The 16,638-nt window shown below is 53.2% G+C and overlaps 1 protein-coding gene and 1 long non-coding RNA gene across 2 annotated transcripts in view; one reads left to right on the top strand and one right to left on the bottom strand.

The window, feature by feature from the left end:
• RCC1L (RCC1 like) overlaps nt 1-13,632 on the top strand; it is a 30,318-nt gene extending 16,686 nt beyond the window's left edge. Inside the window, exons 8-11 of the mRNA XM_032254911.1 lie at nt 744-831; nt 2,598-2,771; nt 6,283-6,368; nt 12,706-13,632. Of these exons, the coding sequence (XP_032110802.1) occupies nt 744-831; nt 2,598-2,771; nt 6,283-6,368; nt 12,706-12,783 (426 nt within the window). The 3' untranslated portion in view covers nt 12,784-13,632. The remainder of the gene's footprint in view (nt 1-743; nt 832-2,597; nt 2,772-6,282; nt 6,369-12,705) is intronic.
• On the bottom strand, nt 7,966-14,670 carry LOC116534526. The gene is made up of 2 exons (XR_004261769.1): nt 14,321-14,670; nt 7,966-8,126 (listed from the first exon to the last, which is right to left on the bottom strand). It is a non-coding gene; the product is annotated as an uncharacterized LOC116534526 (long non-coding RNA).
• Nucleotides 14,671-16,638: the final 1,968 nt, after the last annotated feature.

The following is a 16,638-nucleotide window of genomic DNA, read 5'->3' as shown; positions in this document are numbered from 1 at the left end:
AAAAAAAAAAAAAAAGAAAAGGGGAGAAGTATGGCTCTCCCTGATACCAAGTCCTGAGAGAAATGTCACCTGTGGCCTTCCTGAGGGGGACAGATCCAGTGGCATGCCATTGTTAGCTGTTGCTACGTAACAAATGGCACCAATACATAGTGGATTAAAACAACACACATTTATTATTGATTTATTATGTTTTATTTTGAGATAGGGTCTCACTCTGTCACCCAGGCCGGAGTGCAGTGGTGTGATCCCAGCTCACTGCAACCTCCATCTCCTGGGTTCAAGCCATTCTCCTGCCTCAGCCCCCGCAAAGAGCTGGGACTACAGGCACATGCCACCATGCCTGACTAATTTTTTGTATTATTAGTAGAGACAGGGTTTCACCATGTTGGCCAGGCTGGCCTCAAACTCCTGGCCTCAAGTGATCCACCCTCCTTGGCCTCCTAAAATGCTGGGATTACAGGTGTGAGCCACTGCACCCAGCCGCAAATGTATCATTTTATGTTAATTTTGATTGGCATTTGCCTCTTCCATTAGACTAGAACTCTCTGAGGGTGGAAACTGGGTCTCTTTTGCTTACCATTATACCCCAGCACCTAGCATGATGCTTGGTATGTGATGTTTAGTAAGTATCTGTGGAGTGAATGAATGAACTGGGACTCAGATACTCTGTACCTAAGACCAGAACACTTCCTGGTCCTTACTGGTTTGCTTTCCTGATGGTGTGGCTCCTTTCTTTGGTTCAGGTGAATGTGCCCCGGTGCTTACGCTTCTCAGGAGTGGGGAAGGTGCGACAGGCTGCCTGCGGTGGCACGGGCTGTGCGGTGTTAAACGGTGAGACCTTCTTTTGGGTGGCTCATTGGGAAGCTGTGGGTAGACTGCACAGGGAATGGTCAGTGACCATTGGATTTGTAGACTTCAGCCTTAGGAGGGTAACGTGGCTGGGCGTGGCGGCTCACACCTGTAATCCTAGCACTTTGGGGAACTGATGCAGGAAGATCGCTTGAGGCCAGGAGTTCCTGACCAGTCCGGGCAACATAAGGAGACCCTTCTCTACAAAAACATGGAAAAATTAGCTGGAAGGCTGGGTGTGGTGGCTCACACCTGTAATCCAAGCACCACTTCGGGAGGCTGAGGCTGGCGGATCACCTGGGGTCAAGAGTTCGAGACCAGCCTGGCCAACATGGTGAAATCCTGCCTCTACTAAAAATAGAAAAATTAGCCAGGCATGGTGGTGCATGCTTATAATCCCAGCTACTTGGAAGGCTAAGGTGGGAGGATTGCTTGAACCCGGGAAGTAGAGGTTTCAGTGAGCCGAGACCTCGCCACAGCACTCCAGCCTGGGTGACAGAGCGAGACTCTGCCTCAGTAGAAAAAGAATAAATGAAAAATTAGCTGAGCATGGTAGTGCACACCTGTAGTCCCAGCTACTCAGGAGGCTGAGGCAGAGGTCCCCTGAGCCCAGGAGTTGGAGGCTGCAGTGAGCTATGATCATGCCACTGCACTCCAGCCTGGGCGACAGAGTGAGACCCTGTATTTTTTTTTTAAGAGATGACGTCTGCCTATGTTGCCCAGGCTGGAGCACAGTGGCTATGCACAGGTGCGATCCCACTACTGATGAACACAGGAGTTTTGACCTGCTCCATTTCCCACCTGGGCCGGTTCACCTCTCCTTAGGCAACCTGGTGGTTCCCCGCTCCCGGGAGGTCACCATGTCGATGCCGAACTTAATGCGGACACCTGATCGGCATAGCGCCCTACAGCCCAGAACTCCTGGGCTCAAGCGATCCTCCCACCTTAGCCTCTCAAATAGCTGGCACTATAGGCACATGCCACTGCGCCCAGCAAGACCCTGTTTAAGAACAGGAAGGGACTCTGGTCATGGGAAAATGTTGTTGGATTGAGTTCAGTCATTGCAGGGTGTGAGTGGAGTTCTGGACAGCACGCGAATAGCCTGCGACGTATATGTAGACACATGTCTGCAGGGCTGAGTCATTCTAGAGCAGAACTCTGGAGTGGAGAGCGAACTACCTCGTTCCCCTCCCTTAGCCTGGGCCAGAGAGACTCCGGCTTTGCCTTCTCCAGCCAAAAAATCAAAGGCAGATGGGAGAACAGCCTTTAGCTCTGGAGAGCGATGAAACGCCTGGCACCACTGAAGAATATGAAACTTTCTGTAACCAAAACATCGTTTCTAAGAGTTGGATGCATCTGGCCAGACATGGTTTATGTGTTTGGCTTGGTCTTCTGATCAGTGCGAAATACAGAGCTGTCAAAAAACCTCCTCTAGGTCTCCGGTGTTCACATGGGTTTTCTGGCTGATTTATGCCCTGGTCCCCTCCACGTTACTAACCCTCAAGATGTGGGAAGTTTGTGTTCTGAGCCAGGAAAGCTGGCGAGACAGACTCCCCCAGCAAGGACTGAAGCAGGGGAGAGAGAATTCTAAATCTCTGTCCACATGTTCTTGCCAAGCAAGGAGAAAAAAACCAAACCAAACCAAACCGTGTAGCTGTCATGAACCTTGGTGGTGTAGTTTGAGTTTCTGGTGAGGGCGGGTTCTTACTTGGAGGGACTCACTGACGCTTGTTTCTACTGTAATGTAGGAGAGGGACATGTTTTTGTCTGGGGCTATGGAATTCTTGGCAAAGGCCCAAACCTAGTGGAAACTGCCATCCCTGAAATGATTCCGCCCACCCTCTTTGGCCTGACGGAGTTCAACCCAGAAGTCCGGGTTTCCCGCATCCAGTGTGGACTCAGCCACTTTGCTGCGCTGACCAGTAAGTGACCAAGTGCCGATGGCCCCAGCTAAGCCTGGCAGAGGTTCTCTCTTTCAAGTTCAACCCCAGACTGCCGGCAGGTCTCGGGTTCCCACCCGTTCAACAGAGCGGCGCCTTTGTTCTGAGCATTGAAGCGAGGGCTAAGCCAGTTGTTTGTCCAGAGGTTAGGTAATGTGTCTTGTTTCTCCCACCTTGGAGTTCTGGTTTTGGTCCCCCTGGTTTGTGGGTTAGGCTAACGTGAACATGCATTTTCTCAAGAGAGCGCCCGTCGTGGTAGGAAGAGGGCGCCGTCAGTACGGCGGGTGCCGGGCGAAACCAGCACTGGCGGGTCCGCGGGTGGGTACTTAGGAAGTGAGCGTGTGGGGCTTAATCCTGCTCCCCGGCCGAGCCCAGCCCCTGATCTGACCCAGGATACGGGATGACGAAAGGCAGGACTGTCAGACTGTCCCGTGGTTTCACAGAGGCTTCATCTCAGTGCTGGGGCAGAGAATGATGAAAGGGAGATAGAAACGGAGGTTTTTCCCAAAGGCTTGCCCAGTTACAAAGCCAGGGAATACCTGGTGACCCCGCAGGCCTCCAGAATGTGTTTTTTTTCTTGCTTACATCCCTTACTCCCCCATAGTTACCATTGAATCAATTTGCGGCTCTTCAGCTGACTTGAGTAGTAACACTGTCCTGAATTCATTTCATTCTGTGATTCTCAAGTCAATTAGTTACTTCCTTGCAATTAAAAAATCTGTTCATCTCATGGCAAGTAATTGTTTTTCTTTTGGAAACATCTGGGCCGGGACAGTCAGTTCGTGTGGCCTTCGGCTGAGTTCTCTGGCCTCATTCCCACGTGGGGCCTGTCGCAGACGCCCGCCCTCTCAACCAGGGTCCTAACTGCTATTCACTTACAGTTTGAATTCCAGGTTTCAGAGGCCGTGGAGCAGGCAGACTGCAGCCTGGTTCTGGTGGCTGTGGGTCGGAGTTTTGTCTGGCGCTGGGTTGAATGCCTTGCCACTGCCCCAGAGCGGCCACTTGCATTTGTTGATATTTCTACGTCTTGTGAATTCTTAAAGCTATTTTGATTTGGCAAATCAGAGTCCTATGGACTAATTTTGGGGGCAACAGATATCTACTTTCCAGAATGTTCTTAAGGCCTCAGCTCTGGGCAGAGTCACATGTTAGAAATCTGTGTGAAGCATTTGACTGGAGTAGAGGCTTTTCTTTTATTTTTTGAGACAGAGTCTCACTCTTGTTGCCCAGGCTGGAGTGCAGTAGCACAATCTCGGCTCACTGCAACCTCTGCCTCCCGGGTTCAAGCGATTATCCTGCCTCAGCCTCCCGAATAGCTGGGACTACAGGCGTGCAACACCACGCCCAGCTAATTTTTGTATTTTTAGTAGAGATGGGGTTTCATCATGTTGGCCAGGATGGTCTTGAACTCCTGACCTCATGATCCATCCATCTCGGCTTCCCAAAGTGCTGGGATTACAAGCGTGAGCCACCGCGCCCGGCCAAGTAGAGCCTTTTCTATTTGCCCTTATGCCATGTAGCCATTTCAGGTCACAGAGAAATGAAATTCCTTTCTCGATTTCTCCCGAAGGCTACCAACAGGTCACCTTCTAAGGGCGAGTTCCTGCCCGTTGGTAGACAGAGCATGGCTGCCTCCCTGCCTCTGTGCCTGGCATTTGCAGATAGCTATCTGGGAACTGAAGTTGATTGGTTGATCCTGCAGTCTGCTAGTATTCTAGGGAGCCAGACCGAATTGTTCTGTTAAACGCCTAAGGTCTAGCTGGGCACAGTGGCTCATGCTTATAATTCCAGCACTTCTAGAGGCCAAGATGGGAGGGTCCCTCAAGCCCAGGAGTTCGAGACCAACCTGGACAACATAGTGAGATCCTGTTTCTACAAAAAAGACAGAAATTAGCTGGGCATGGTGGTGTGCGCCTGTAGTCCCAGCTACTCGGGAGGCTGAGGTGGAAGGCTTGCTTGAGCTCAAGAGTTCAAGGCTGCAGTGAGCTGTGTTTGTGCCACTGCATTGCAGCCTGGGCGACAGAGTAAGGCCCTGACTCAAAAGCAAACAAAAACATATACACACAAAAACTATGTAAGGTCTGAGTGTGGAAGACAAGGGGCATGGTCAGATCAGGGGCTAAGACAGCTTGTAATTACTCCTTACTCCATCGGCCCCAGTTCTTGGAGTCCTGGCTTTTCCACATCACTTCCTCTGCCTCCCATGACCCATGCCTTTTGCATGACAGCCAGGTGGTGACATGGGCCAGGAGTGCCCCATCTGGTGCAGACAGAGTCCCGCCTGAAGGCCGGGCTATGCCAGCCCATCTCCTGCATTGGCCTCTGACAGCATCCTGTACCTTTTCTTTGTGATGGTTTTTACAGTTTGTAAACGTATGTTAAAGGTGTACATCTGTTCCGTCTCTGGCCTGTTCCCAGCCCCTGGAACACAGACCTGGACCCAGCACGAGCAGGCACGTAGTCATTAGATGTCCTGTGGCTGAATGCTCCCAAGATATGGGCAGTCAAACCAGGAATGACAGATCGTCCTACTTTTCACTGTCAAATCAGGAAGATTTGTGGAGGGCAGAGTTTGGTGGGACACGGCCGCGGCTTGGGTACAAGGGGTGAGCAGAGTGGGCCTCGTGCACTAGTGACCTCCAGCCCCCAGCCCTGTGCACCACCCCTGGACCCCAGCTCTGTGCACCATCCCCAGCCCCATGCACCAGCACCCACTGCCCCTAGCCCCGTGCACCACCCCCAGTCCCCAACCCCATACACCGCCCCCAGCCCCGTGCACCACCCCCAGCCCCAACCCCGTGCACCACCCCCAGCCCCCAACCCTCAACCCCATACACCATCCCCAACCCTGTGCACCACCCCCAGCCCCCAACCCCATACACCATCCCCAGCCCCAACCCCGTGCACCACCCCCAGCCCTGTGCACCACCCCCAGCCACAACCCCATACACCATCCCTAGCCCCGTGCACCACCCCCAGCCCCAACCCCATACACCACCGCTAGCCCCCCCAATCCATCACCCCTAGCCCCATACACCACCCCCAGCCCCGTGCACCACCCCCACCCCCAACCCCATACACCACCCCCAGCCCCCCAACCCCATACACCACCCTGAGCCCCATGCACCAACCCCAGTCCCCAACCCTATACACCACCCCCGGCCCCCCGCCCCGTGCACTGCCCCCCCGCCCCACCGCCCCGTGCCCTACTGCCTGCCCGTGTACCACCCTCCATCCGCAGCTTTATTCGAGTGCTCATCTCCCATGTGGGTGGCAGCACAAGTCCTGGGCGTGGACCTGTTTTTGACATGGGGACAGCATCTCCGACACTTACTTTTCGCCTTCAAAAGAAAGGATTAACGCTTGGTAAAAGTTGAAGTTGAAGGTCGGGCTGTGAATGCACCTGGTTCTAGAAAGCCTGTTCTCGTGACCCGTCCTCTCTCTGGAGACTGCTTCGCACAGTCCCAGCCAACCCGTTTTCCTCTTTTTGCAGACAAAGGAGAGCTGTTTGTGTGGGGCAAGAACACCCGAGGGTGCCTGGGAATCGGCCGCCTGGAGGATCAGTATTTCCCGTGGAGGGTAAGGCTGGCCGGGGCGGTCTTGAGGATGGGCGCAGAGAGTAGAGCCACCTGACATCACAGCAGGCCATCACCTCGAGTGCAGCTGGGCCAGGACAAGGGGCACAGGGCCTGCTCCCCCTTCCGGGTCCCCGCTGTGCTCCTCCAGCCGCATAAAGCACACTCTGGTGACACCCATGAGATACCTGTGGAGTATCTGTGTGGTGTGGTGGGCGGGGCAGTGGCACCAGGCTCTCGAGCTGCAGGAACTGGGTCAGCTCATCCCTGCCCGCTGAGTGGGAGGTTGCAGGGAGTGGCCCACCCAAGCATCCAGATCAGGGAAACAAAGGCACGATGGCGCCAGGCTCCGGTAGGATGCCGCGAGTCTCCAGGGAGGGGGAGATGTTTGATGAAGTCGGCATGCTAGGCGCTGTCGACAGCAGCCCATGTAGGGAAACGCTTTACGATGAACTTAAAGCAGGCTGTTTAATATTTAGATGGCCCAGCCGCAGCCACGAAGTGAAAAAATAAGGTGGCCTCCTTGGAGGTGTGGTATGCAGTTAGACAGAAAGGCTCGCTCCAGAATTACAGGGGAAGAAGGTTCGTGCTAAAATTGTAGTTTACCTTTGCGTTGTTTACTAAGCTATTTAAGGCATTCTAAAAAAGGAGGGTTTTGGGGGTTTTTGGAACATGGAACATATGTTCATGGTACAAAAAAATGTACTATGGAAAATTAGTCTCCCACCACCCAGTTTCTGTTCCAGAGGCAGCCACAGGTCCTAGTTCTTTTTTTCTTTTTCTTTTTTTTTTTTTTTTCCTGAGAGGGACCTCCCTCTGTCACCCAGGGTGGAGTGCAGTGGTGCAGTCTAGGCTCACGGCAACCTCCGCCTCCCGGGTTCAAAGGATTCTCCTGCATCAGACTCCCGAGTAGCTGGGATTACAGGCACCCGCCACCACACCTAGCTAATTTTTGTATTTTTAGTAGAGATGGGGTTTTACCATGTTGGTCAGGCTGGTCTTGAACTCCTGACATCTGGAGAACTGCTTGCCTCAGCCTCCCAAAGTGCTGGGATTACAGATGTGAGCCACCACGCCCGGCTGCTGGCTTCTTTATGTTTCTTTCCAAGGATAGTCTCTGCATAGAGACTCATGTCCGTGTGTGCAGTGTGCATATGGGTATACTTTATTGGAAGGTTGGATTTTAATTTGCTTTGAAATTGTGAAAGCATTTTTAAAAAAGACTTTTTAAAAAATAAGGACTTGCAAAAGAAATGTATTATTTATTTATTATTATTATTTTTTGAGATGAAATCTCTCTCTTACCACCCAGGCTGGAGTGCAATGGCACGATCTTGGCTCACTGCAACCTATACTTCCCAGGTTCAAGCGATTCTCCTGCTTGAGTATCCTCAGCCTCCCGAGTAGCTGGGATTACAGGCACGTGCCATCATGCCTGGCTAATTTTTGTATTTTTTAGTAGAGACGAGGTTTCACCATGTTGGCCAGGCTGGTCTTGAACTCCTGACCTCAAGTGATCCGCCTCCCTTGGCCTCCCAAAGTGCTGGGATTACAGTTGTGAGCCACCGTGCCCAGCCAGAAACGTATAGTTTTTTTTAAAAAAAAAGGGTCTATATGTCGCAAACCCACAGCACTGTGTTCTGGCGCACTTGGGTGTCACAGGGACAGTTTCTCTTGGCTCTTTCCTTGATTGCTGCTTCTCTTGGTTCCCCGTGGATTCAGCAGGCTCAGATTCCTTCATTCAAGACCATGGGTCGAGGCCCTGAGAAAGCAAGGTGAAATGGAGACTTTTGCTTTGTTTTTTTTGTTTTCGCCTTTTACGAGACAGGGTCTCACTCTGTCGCCCAGGCTGGATTGCAGTGATGTGATCACAGCTCACTGCAGGCTGGACCTCCCTGGGCTCAGGTGATCCTCCCCCCTCAGCCTCCTGAACAGCTGGGACCACAGGCATACACCAGAGATGCGGGTCTTGCTCTGTTGCCCAGGCTGGTCTCAAACTTCTGGCCTCAAGCAGTCTGCCTGCCTCAGCCTCCCAAAGTGCTGGGATTACAGGCATGAGCCACTGCGCCTGGCCTGCATTTTAAACACATTTGTGCTGTCAGGAAAAGGGCATACCAGCCTGTCCCCATGATGGCTGCATTTGGTGGCAAGCCATTGTCGTGCCTCTTGCACATTCAGGGAGCCCCTAAGCATTGTGCAGGGGAGTGGCCTCGACCCTTGTCCTATTTGGATTAGGGGTGAGAGGGTCCAGTCCCTTCTGTTGTCTCATTAAAAAAAATTATAGGTGATTTTTATTTTCTTTGTTTTTTTAAGACAGGGTCTTGCTGTCACCCAGGCTGGAGTTCAGTGGTGTGATCACAGTTCCCTGCAACCTCTGTCTCCCAGGCTCAAGTGATTCTCCCGCCTCAGCCCCAAGTAACGGGAATGTGGGATGGGATGACGGGCATGTGCCGCCATACCCAGATAATTTTTTCTTTTTTTTTTTTTTTGAGACGGAGTTTCACTCTTGTTACCCAGGCTGGAGTGCAATGGCGCGATCTCGGCTCACCGCAACCTCCGCCTCCTGGGTTCAGGCAATCCTCCTGCCTCAGCCTCCTGAGTAGCTGGGATTACAGGCACGCGCCACCATGCCCAGCTAATTTTTTGTATTTTTAGTAGAGACGGGGTTTCACCATGTTGACCAGGATGGTCTCGATCTCTTGATCTCGTGATCCACCCGCCTCGGCCTCCCAAAGTGCTGGGATTACAGGCTTGAGCCACCGCGCCTGGCCTGATAATTTTTTTTTTTAAGAGACAGCATCTTATATGTTGATCTCAACCTCCTGGGCTCAAGTGATCCTCTTGTTTCAGCCTCCAGAATAGCTGAGATTACAGGCATGTGCCATCACACCCAGCTTATTTTATTATTTATATTATTTTTTATTTTATTTTATTATTTAAGAGCTGGGGTCAGCTGTGTTGCCCACGCTGGTTTCAAACTTCCGGCCTCAAGTGGTCTTCCCACCTTGGCTTTCCAAAGTGTTGGAATTACAGGAGTGCGCCACCATGCCTAGCTGAGCTTTATTCTTTAAAACAACTATGTTCAGGCTGGGTGCGGTGGCTCACGTCTGTAATCTCAGCACTTTGGGGGGCCAAGGTGGGCGGATCACTTGAGGTCGGGAGTTCAAGACCAGGCTGGCCAACATGGTGAAACCTCACCTCTACTAAAAATACAAAAAATTAGCTGGGCATGGTGGCAGGCACCTGTAATCCCAGCTACTTGGGAGGCTGAGGCAGGAGAATCACTTGAACCGGGGAGGCGGAAGTTGCAGTGAGCCAAGATTTCGCCACCATACTCCAGCCTCTGGGCAACAGAGCGAGACTCTATCAAAAAAAAAAAAAACTGGTGGCCTCTGAGCTGCAGAGCTGGGCGCCTGGGCAATCTCCCTTTCCCGGGTTCTCTTGTCTCCAGGAAGGACCTCCTTCCTGCACCCCCGTCTTTCACGTGGTGGGCGTTTGTTTTAGGAACTTGTAATTGTGGATAGGGATGTTCCTAAATGGATTCTGTTGAGACTTTTAAGAGAGGCACTGAGGCTAAATGCGGTGCTGGGTTTTGGAGCTGTTTCCCTCAGCAGCGGAGTTGTGAGTGTAAATTGGCTTAGAAGAAAAACGCCATTTAACCTTGCCTAGGACAAAAATAAAACGTGGCTGAGGGCAGTCTCCTCTTGGACTCAGTTCAGAGACTGTGTGAGATTGTCCACCAGGGGGAGCTGGAACCTCGGGGGGGGGGCCTCCTGCTGCTCCCCAGGGAGGGCTCCCAGGAGCCGGGCCCTTGCTGCCCACGCAGACACCGTCTGGCTTCCTCTGCTTTGGGCTTGAATGGCTGGAGCCCTGGGGGAACGAGGACCTGGGGGCTTAAGTGCGGCGGGTGAGTGGGGAGGCGCGCTTTCCCGGGAAAGGCAAATAAAGTGCTCCCTAATGGCTGGGGAGGTTGCTAAGAGGGGGCCCAGGCAGCCTGTTTTCTTCCCCGCTAGCCTGGCAGGGTGTCTGCATAGACGTGCCTTTGCGATGGACTGGGCCCCGTTCTTGTTTGTTTAGTGATTTCTGTAATAGGTTCTGCTAAAGACATTCATTTGTTTGGGGACAGGGTGGGGGGAGGACAGCATGGCTTGGTCTCCAGCATCCATCTGCCTGCCGCCAGGAGTCCATAATGGTCTTGTCTCCCGAGCGTAGGCTCAAAGCTCCGGGGTCGGCGCCTGCTGCCTCTCTGCTTTTAAGGCCACGCCATCTGGATTAGGCGTTTTCCCTCTTAAGCTCGGTAAACTCCACGGACTGTGACAGATCCCCTTTCCAGCTGTCACACCGCCTGGCCGCGTGCTGCCACCCAGGGAGGGTGGTTGAATTCAGATCTGGTCAGTAGATCAAGTGCCAGCATCCTGGCAGGGGTCTTTGGGCCGAGCCAGGCAGCGCCCTTTCTTGGCAGTTAGCACTCAAGAAAGGAAGAGCTGCCTGTCTGCTTCTCTACATAAAGAATCTCTGGAAGGCCAGGCCTGTGGGTCACACCTGGATTCCCAGGACTCCGGGAGGCTGAGGCAGGAAAATCACTTGAGCCCAGGAGTTCGAGACCAGCCTGGGGAACATAGCAAGACCCTGTCTCTACAAAAAATACACAAATAAGCTGAGCACGGTGGTGCACTGCTGTAGTCCTAGCTACTTGGGAGGCTGAGGTGGGAGGATGACTTGAGCCCAGGAGTTCAGGGTTGCAGTGAGCTGTGACGGTGTCTCTGTACTCCAGCCTGGGCAACAAAGTGAGACCCTGCCTCTTAAAAACAAAACAAACCTCTGGAAAGTTAATAAGAAATCTGTTCAAAGTAGTTTCCAGTTCAAAGGCAGGTGAGGACTGGGGCAGCTGGTGATAGGGGTGGTAATAAAAGATTTTTTTTTTTTTTGTTTTTTGAGACAGAGTCTTGCTCTGTCGCCCAGGCTGGAGTGCAGTGGTGCGATCTCAGCTCACTGCAACCTCCACCTCCCTTCAAGTGATTCTCCTGCCTCAGCCTCCCAAATAGCTGGGGTTATAGGCATGCGCCACCACGCCTGGCTAATTTTTGTATTTTTAGTAGAGACAGGGTTTCACCATGTTGGCCAGGCTGGTCTTGAACTCCTGACCTCAGGTGATCCACCTGCCTTGGCCTCCCAAAGTGCTGGGATTACAGGTGTGAGCCACTGTGCCCAGCATAAAAGACATTTGATACTTTTTTCTTCTTTTTTACGGTATGTCCTTTTATCTTGCAGCTATGTGAATGGACTGTCTAGTCATAATAAACAAGAAAGAGAAAGTCAGGGGCTCTTTCCTGGATAGCTGGCTTGGCCATGGCCCTGGGCATACCTGGAGCTGTTGGGGTGTCTGTTTTCATGGCGAGGCGATCGAACAGTGGGCATCCTTCAAACAGGCTAGAGCCTCCATGGCTGCTTCTTGCTCCCTTGAGGCTTGGGCTGTCCTCGGAGGCCATGTTGTCAGCCCAGACAGGCAGTGTGGTCAGGGCTCCTGGCAAGGGCCTTGGAGACACAGCCACTCCTTGGTGGGAGCTTGGGACCCAGCCTGCCTGTGACTGGAGCTGGGGATGATGGGTAAAATGATTGGAGATGCTGGGCCAGTGGGGCCTGGTTCCCAGACTGGACCTGCAAGGCAAGAGAAAGGGTTTCTGGAGCCTTTTCTTTGAGATGGAGTCTCGCTTTGTCACCCAGGCTGGAGTGCAGTGGTGCAGTCTCGGCTCACTGCAGCCTCCACCTCCCAGGTTCAGGCGATTTTCCCACCTCAGCCTCCTGAGTAGCTGGGATTATAGGCACACACCACCACACCTGGCTGGTCTTGAACTTCTCACCTCAAGTGATCTGCCTGCCTCAGCCTCCCAAAGTGCTGAGATTACGGGTGTGAGCCATAGTGCCCGGCCCCTGGAGCTTCTCAGTGAGCCATAGCAGTGGCTCCCAGGAGGGAGCTTGAATACCTGGCCTGGAGGCATGAGCCTGGTGGCGTTAGGGTCAGAGGGAGCAGCCCCTGTGGGGCGTGCCCATTGAGGGTGCGCACAGGCCTGTGTTCCTGCCCAGCCTGGCCTCTCAGGCTGATGGATGGCGATGGCTGCTGTTGACTGGAGGGAGTAGGGGTGGCCTTGTCCTTGTGGCCACACACGGTTGCCCTGGTGGACCTGCTGAGGAGGCGTAAGCGCCCCCACTTCCAGAGTGGAGGGAGCCACGGCTGGAGAGGCGTCTCTTACTGAGAGGCAGGGCCAGCGTGGCCAGTGCCAGTGCCAGCTTCCTGCGGGTGCGCCGCTCTCGCTCATGGTATGCTGGGTCTTATTTTTCAGGTGACGATGCCTGGGGAGCCCGTGGATGTGGCGTGTGGTGTGGACCACATGGTGACCCTGGCCAAGTCATTCATCTAAACCTCCTCCCTCACCTGCTTGGGCGGCCCCGGCCGGGGAACCACTGGCATTGCTTGGCAGAGGCCAGCGCGTGGCCAGCCCCCCGGGGTTTTTGGCAGTGGCAGATCAGTACCCTGCCTGCACTGTGACGCGCTCTCCTGAATCCCTTAGCGGGTACCTACCAGGAGGATCCGGGGCAGGGTCCCTTTCCAGCTGCGGGTGAGGCCTGTGGAACTCGGCACGGAACGGTGGCCGTTGGTGGGCCGCTGTGGCCAGCACGTACCTGCTCTCTCCAGGTAGCATGCGGCGGTGTCTGGCGCCACGTCTGGCCTGAGAAGTCCATCTTAGGGAAGCTTTGCCTGAACGTGGAGCTTGGGAGGTCCTCCTCTGTCGCGGTGGTCTCTCAGTTTGCGTCTGGCCAAGGCCAATGCATGTGCCTCGGACTGAAACCCGCTTTCGGCAAGGGAGCCCGGCTGGCCTCAGCCTGTGGTTTTCATTCAAGCCACCCTGCTCGTGGCCCTTCCTGGCCGCTGGCCACACCACAAGCTCACTGGGGGGCACCAGAAGCACCGTGGCCTGGGATTCCATCTGGAGCTCCCCGCAGGCGCCAGCCCCAGCCTCCCACTCCGCTCACTGCCTGGCTCGGAAAAGTTGAGAAGCCCCTCAGGAAGAGAATCGAGGCCAAGTTCCTGTGGGCCGAGGGCCCCCGCACCCCCGCCGAGGCTTGGCTGCAGTGCCAGGCTCGGGGAGGGGGGGAGACCCAGAAACGTTCGATTTAGTAGCCTGACTTGCCTTTCCCTTTAAAAACGTCTTTGACAAATCTGTCTGGAATAAAGTCTATTTTCTGCCTTTTGGTTTTTAAGATCTGAAGAGGTCATCTTAAAATCTTGATCATTTAGAGTTTTGCTTTTACAATATAGCAAGCCTTTTGATACAGAGGCTGAAGCCAGTGAAAAATACCTTTTTGTTATTACTTTTTTATAGAGATGAGGTCTTTTCATTATTATTTTTTTTATAGAGACAGGGTCGTACTATGTTGCTTAGGCTGGTCTCAAACCCCTGGCCTCAAGCCATCCTCCTGCCTGGGCCTCCCAAAGTGTTAGGATTATAGGTGTGAGCTACCATGCTGAGTTGAAAAATAAGACAGTCCTACTTAACAAATATTTTCTTATTCTCTTTTTCTTTTTTCTTTATTTTTGAGACAGAGTCTCACTCACTCTGTCGTGCAGGCTGGAGTGCAGTGATGCGATCTCGGCTCACTGCAACCTCCGCCCCTGGGTTCCCACTATTCTCCTGCCTCAGCCTCCTCAGTAGCTGGGACTACAGGTCTGCACCACCATGCCTGGCTAATTGTTTTTTTTTTTTTTATTTTTGTATTTTTAGTAGAGATGGGGTTTTGCCATGTTGGCCAGGCTGGTCTTGAACTGACCTCAGATGATCCACCTGCTTCAGCCCCACAAAGTGCTGTGATTACAGGCGTGAGCCACTGCGCCCGGCTGTACCTGATGAATATTTGCTGAACAGATTCTACTCCCATAGTTCAGCTGAGAGAAAATACCTTGTACTCATGTCACAGGCTGGACTCCCGTGCCCTGTCTGCCTTTATCCCAGTCCTTTGATGCATTCACTCAACAGATACTTGTCCTGTGTCCCTTCCATGCCCGGTACGGTCGTCATGCTGGGGCACGTGTTGACACAAATCCCCGCACCCTGGAACTCAGCATTCTAGGGAGGTGGGAAAATGAGAAGCAGCATGTTAAATGGTTCTGTGGGCAGTGGAGAGAGAGCAGGAAGAGGGAATGAGATCTTGGGAGGGCTGTACTTTGTTAATTAATTTTTATTTTATTATTACTTTTGAGACGGAATCTCACTCTGTTGCCTAGACTGGAATGCAGTGGCAAAATCTTGGCTCACTGCAACCTCTACCTCCTGGGTTCAAGCGATTCTCCTACCTCAGCCTCCTGAGTAGCTGGAGTTACAGGCACCTGTGACCACGCCCGGCTAATTTTTGTATTTTTAGTAGAGACGGGGTTTCACCATGTTGGTCACGCTGGTCTTGAACTGCTGACCTCAGGTGATCCGCTCACCTTGGCCTCCCAAAGTGCTGGGATGACAGGCGTGAACCACGCGCCCGGCCATCAGGGCTGCACTTTAAAGTGGAATGGTCATCCAGCCGGCGGTGTCCTTGCTGTGACCTGCGGCCATGAGAACCAGCCTCTCAGATATCTAGGGGAGGGGCCCTTCACCTGGGCTTTGAACCCTTTCTTAGGTTTATTACAGCCAAGTTCTCTCATAAACTTGAAATAGAAATTGAAAACGGTGTGTCAGTTTTCCTTCCTGAAACTCTCACCGGGACCGGGTCTAACGTCGCCCCTGCAGTGAAGCAGGGTAATCCGACCTCAGTGAAACTCAAGCCGCAAAGCGCGTACTGATTTATAGACAGCAAGTGCCCCTGGAAGTCAGGTCCAGGTCACACCCGGCAGGGTTCAGGATGGCAGGTGAGGATGGAGGAGGGAGGGTCTCTGGAGAAGGTGGGTTTTTAATCCTCCCACCCTAATGGCAACCAAGATACAGATCTAGTAACAATCTTTTGTTTGAGACAGAGCCTCGCCCAGTTGCCCAGGCTGGAGTGCGGTGGCGAGATCTTGGCTCACTGCAACCTCCACCTCGCAGGTTCCAATGATTCTCCTGTCTCTGCCTCCCGAGTAGCTGGGACTACAGGCATGCATTACCATGCCCGGGTAATTTTTGTATTTTTAGTAGAGACGGAGTTTTGCTATGTTGGCCAGGCTGGTCTCGAACTCCTGACCTCCAGTGATCTGCCCACCTCGGCCTCCCAAAGTGCTAGGATTACAGGGGTGAACCAGGGCGCCCAGCCTCAGTAATGATCTTGACTTTGGACATAGCACCCAGTGTAGAAGAAGGGACGTCCTTGGGTTTGTCTGTTTTGTCTAGCAGGCTGCTTGGCTGTGCCCTCTGTGGGAGCTCTTCTGCCGTGGACCAGGCCCTCTCCCCACTTGTCACCTGTGCCTGTGTCAGCGTCTGTCCTCTCTCCCCCCAGCGTGCCCCCCACTCCCAGCATTTGACACACGTCCATAGAAACCCTGCTATGCCATTAGCTCAGTTGCTAGGCTGCATCATCGTGTTCCTGTGAAGTCAGTGTTTGCAAGCTCCCGTCTCCTCTCGCTTTAGTGGAGAGAGGCTTGTGCCAACCCCGTGTGCCCCCAGGCCATCCTCTGTATACGCAGACTGTCCCTTTCTCTCTGATGGGGCCAGTAGCCAAGGTCAGAGATGCACCCTGGTAGAAGACATAGTGTGCCCAGCTTGTGAGCTGCAAGGAGGCCACCCCCATCTCCCTCGGACAGTTTGCAGCGGTTGTGGGCCCTGGTTTTCCATACCCTTTGTCCCTGCAGACATGCAGACCACCATGCCACACTGATGATCTCAGGGAAGCAATGACTCTCACTGGCATGAAAACCCTTCACAGCTAATAAAAGGTCAGGTTGTCAGCCTCCATAGAATGCCGTCGGGACTTGTTTCTTGAACGTGTGGTCACCCCACATTTTCATTAATTCAGGAAATACTTATGCGCTGACTGTGTTCTGCGTGACAAAGTCAAATCCTGACACTTATGCCATGAAGCGAATGCTCCGGCATGACCCAGCAGGTTGCAGTCCGAGGCTCAGTGCCCAGCACCGTGCCTGGGCCAGGACTGAAACTCAGGATGCACCTATGAAGGTCCCACGTTTCTCCCGCCTTCCACCTGGTGCCAGCATCTGCAGAGGGCCTGGCCTTCGCCTGGACGGCCGTGGGGTCTGCTTAAACTATTATGGGAGGCCTGGCCTGGTGGCTCACGTCTGTAATCCCAGCACTTTG

The sequence above is a fragment of the Sapajus apella genome, unplaced genomic scaffold (assembly GCF_009761245.1).
Source record: "Sapajus apella isolate SASKATOON/1434 unplaced genomic scaffold, GSC_monkey_1.0 scaffold88, whole genome shotgun sequence".
NCBI lineage: Eukaryota > Metazoa > Chordata > Mammalia > Primates > Cebidae > Sapajus > Sapajus apella.
This window is presented reverse-complemented; position numbering and strand designations above follow the sequence as displayed.